General features: G+C 44.4%; 1 protein-coding gene across 1 annotated transcript in view; it reads left to right on the top strand.

The window, feature by feature from the left end:
• Positions 1 to 3327, top strand: part of shtn3 (shootin 3) — a 30498-nt gene that overhangs the window by 17914 nt on the left and 9257 nt on the right. Inside the window, exons 6-10 of the mRNA XM_087176682.1 lie at positions 33 to 114; positions 345 to 439; positions 744 to 890; positions 1708 to 1861; positions 3242 to 3323. Coding sequence (XP_087032808.1) covers positions 33 to 114; positions 345 to 439; positions 744 to 890; positions 1708 to 1861; positions 3242 to 3323 — 560 coding nt within the window. The remainder of the gene's footprint in view (positions 1 to 32; positions 115 to 344; positions 440 to 743; positions 891 to 1707; positions 1862 to 3241; positions 3324 to 3327) is intronic.

The following is a 3327-nucleotide window of genomic DNA, read 5'->3' on the forward strand; positions in this document are numbered from 1 at the left end:
GATTTTGTTGAATTGTCTTCCTCCGTCTGCAGTCAGAGAAAGATCAGGCAGAGATGAAGGAGCTTCGAGAAACTGTTGAGCAGCAAAACAAAACCATCAAGAGATTTAACAGAGGTGAGTCACAACACACAGGAAGCCCAGGTTCACACCGACATTACAACAGGTTTTAATTAACGCCTGAGTCATTGTGCTAAATGTGGTATTTGTTTATCTGTGTAAATTAGCATGTTAGAACTAACTGTACTCGTGTTGTCATGCTAATATTAGCATGAAACAAGTGAGTTGTCATGTCAACTCACATGAGTGTAAATACATTGTTTTCTTTCCTCCCTCTGTCCGTGCAGTCTCCATGATGGCCGCTCAGGAGTACGATGGGATGAAGGAGCAGCTGGACCTGGAGCAGAGCCTGAGGGTCAAAGCCGAGACTTACGCACACGAGGTAAAGACGCTTCACGTGGAGAAACATGAATCCTCGTATCGGACCGACTGAATTAAAAGCTGTGGGGTGAAGCTGCTGTTAGCTCCGGTGATGAACCTGTGTTGTTGCGTTGGTAACTGATGTGCGGAGCCTGATTAATGAAATGTCCCGAATCTGCTGTTTACTGACCTGAAAAGTGAAAAGCCTGCAGGATTCAAACAGCCCTGCGTGTGATGGACAAACTGCAGCGATATGTTTGGAAGTTAAAATGTAGACGATGATGATTCTCCCTCTCCTCCTCCTCCTCCTCCTCGGCCTCCTGCAGATGCTGGTGAAGCAGAAGGAGGCCAACAGGCAGAGCATGCTGCTGCTGCAGAGCACTGAGCCCAGCGTTCAGCTGCTGAAAGCTCTGGAGGACGTCGCTGCCGTCACCAAAACCCTGGAGGAGGAGCGTCTGCAGCATCAGCAGAAGGTAACGCATGAAACCATGAGCAGGTTTACAGTCAGGAAGGAGGTGTTCGTCTGTCATCACGTTTTGGAGTTTTTGAGCCCCTAAAACCTGTTTTATTTTGAAATCTCCGGGGTTGCGTTGTAGTCTCGACTTCCTGTGGTGAATGCAACATGGATAACGAATTACAAGTGTTGCTGTTGTCTTTGCTAGCAGCTGTTGTTTCTGCATTTTAACGCTACAGCTGTCTTTACTGTTCCTCACGCAGAGTATTCTCTGCAACTAACCAACTGCAGAGGAGACAGTCCGCTTCCTGTTCGCACTCGCCCAGTGTACGTGAATTAGTGCGGACGTGGCCTCGGCCTTTGACTCACAATCTAGCACCAACGGCAAAACACCATTAAAAATATTCCTGAAATAAAATCTAGTTTGCTAAAGGCAAAGAATAAAAACAGCTGGGGCATGAGGAGCGTGCAGTTTATCCATGAAGTCCGTCAGGTGATCAGATGTCTGCAGATATGAAGTCAAAGGTGACTAATTAGCTGAAGTCTTGAAGCGTTTTAACCTGTTTGGTTCACACACACACACACACACACACACACACACACTGATGGTACATGAGGTTTACTGAAGTCACATGTGACTTATTAAGGTCAAATAGAAGTCCTGTTTCCTTCAAGACTAAAACAACAAGGTTGTTCCAGGTTTTTCTAGAGAAGATAAAAATGTTTATTGTGGAAATTAAATGAATATTTTCTTTTCAAATAAACAATTAAAAGGCGATTAAGTTTTACCGACATTAACAGTGTGTGTGTGTGTGTGTGTGTGTGTGTGTGTGTAGGTGCAGAGTCTGGAGGCCCAGCTGGAGCAGAGCTGTGTGAAGAAGCAGCTGGAGGCTCTGCAGAGGCAGCTGGAGCTGCTGGAGGTGGAGAAGAAGGAGTCGGAGGGACGGCTGGAGCGTTCAGAGAAGAAGAACGAGGAGCTGGAGAGCAGAGGTGGGCGGAGGTGGAGACACACACACACACACACACACACACACACATATACAAAGCGGAAACAGCAGGTGGAGTTAAGGGAGTCCACAAGAGGGTGGAGGAACAGGAAGAGGAAGAGGAGCAGGAGAACAGAGGGATGGACACTTTAAAACACAGAGGGTTTAAACACATCCTCCATTTTTCTTTTGATACACTCATATATATATATATATATATATATATATACTGTATATATATATAAAGATTTCCATAGTGAGATCATTTGATTATGTCCGTTATAAGAAATTATTATAAAAGAGGAATAAACCATGGGGATGTCGGGAGCTTTGGAAGCATCAATGAACCCAAATATCAACATGCTCTTCACTGACATGCAGCCACCTGCAGAAACACATGGGCAGATTTGCACAATGAATTTATGCACTGGTACATTTACTATGGCCCATAGTGGCACATGTTGTTTGACCCAGTTTGAGTTCTCTGATTAACTCTGTGAAGTCTGCTCTTAACGTCTTTGATTGGGTTGGAATAAATGTATGCATATTTTTCATATAAAATACAATATGAACTAAAAAAACACCTGAAATGGCATAAGCTTAACTTAAAATGTTTTAATGCAGTTTGGTTGAACAGCTCCTTCTGGAAAAATTCAAAGGAAAAGTCAGGTTTTTAATTTAGGCAGTAAAAACCATTTATATTCAGAAATATTCGGCTGTTGTTGAGACATCGCCACAGAAGTCAGATTTTAAACTGCACTTTTCTTCTTCTGCAGTTTCCTTTCCTCAGTAAGAATTAGAATAAATCGTATAACTAAAGTAGAAAATGTGTGTTGCACAGGGTCACTGGTCTCCTCCCCTCTCCTCCGTGTCCTCAGTTGTGTGTTTGTTTCGTTGACACAGACCGTCGACCCATCTGCTGCAGGAAATCTGGCAAACATGCACAATTTCTCCCCTCGTGCCACACGGCATCTGTCTGTTCGGTTTTTAAATGGGTCACAGGAAGTCAGCGCCAAAACCACCAACTGACTCCAACCACACAAAAAAAGGGACAATAAGTAAATAAATAAATAAATAAATAGATGAACAGAGGCGTCTTTCATGGGGCCTGCGTGCTGCACGGGGACCAGAGATGGTGTGTTGGGGTAAGAGGCGTCACTCTGGAGGGAAAACGGGGAAGGATTTCTTTCCCCAGAAGAAGAAAGTACCAACCGAAATTAGTTAACATGACACAACAGATGCTTGGGGAGTAGTCATAGTAACAGCAGCAGTAATAGTAACAGCAGTAGTCATAGTAACAGCAGCAGTAATAGTAACAGCAGTAGTAATAGTGTTATAGCAGATGTCAGTAGTTTTATCTGTTTCCACTGTTTCCTCTCCACAGTCCACGAGCTCCAGGAGACCCAGAAAAAGATCACCATGACGACCAGCACGGCACCCCCTCCCCCTGAACCTGGGGTGGCCCCGCCT

This window comes from Seriola lalandi, unplaced genomic scaffold, assembly GCF_002814215.2.
Source record: "Seriola lalandi dorsalis isolate HSWRI2012SDOR001 ecotype SW California unplaced genomic scaffold, Sedor1 jcf7180002054565, whole genome shotgun sequence".
NCBI lineage: Eukaryota > Metazoa > Chordata > Actinopteri > Carangiformes > Carangidae > Seriola > Seriola lalandi.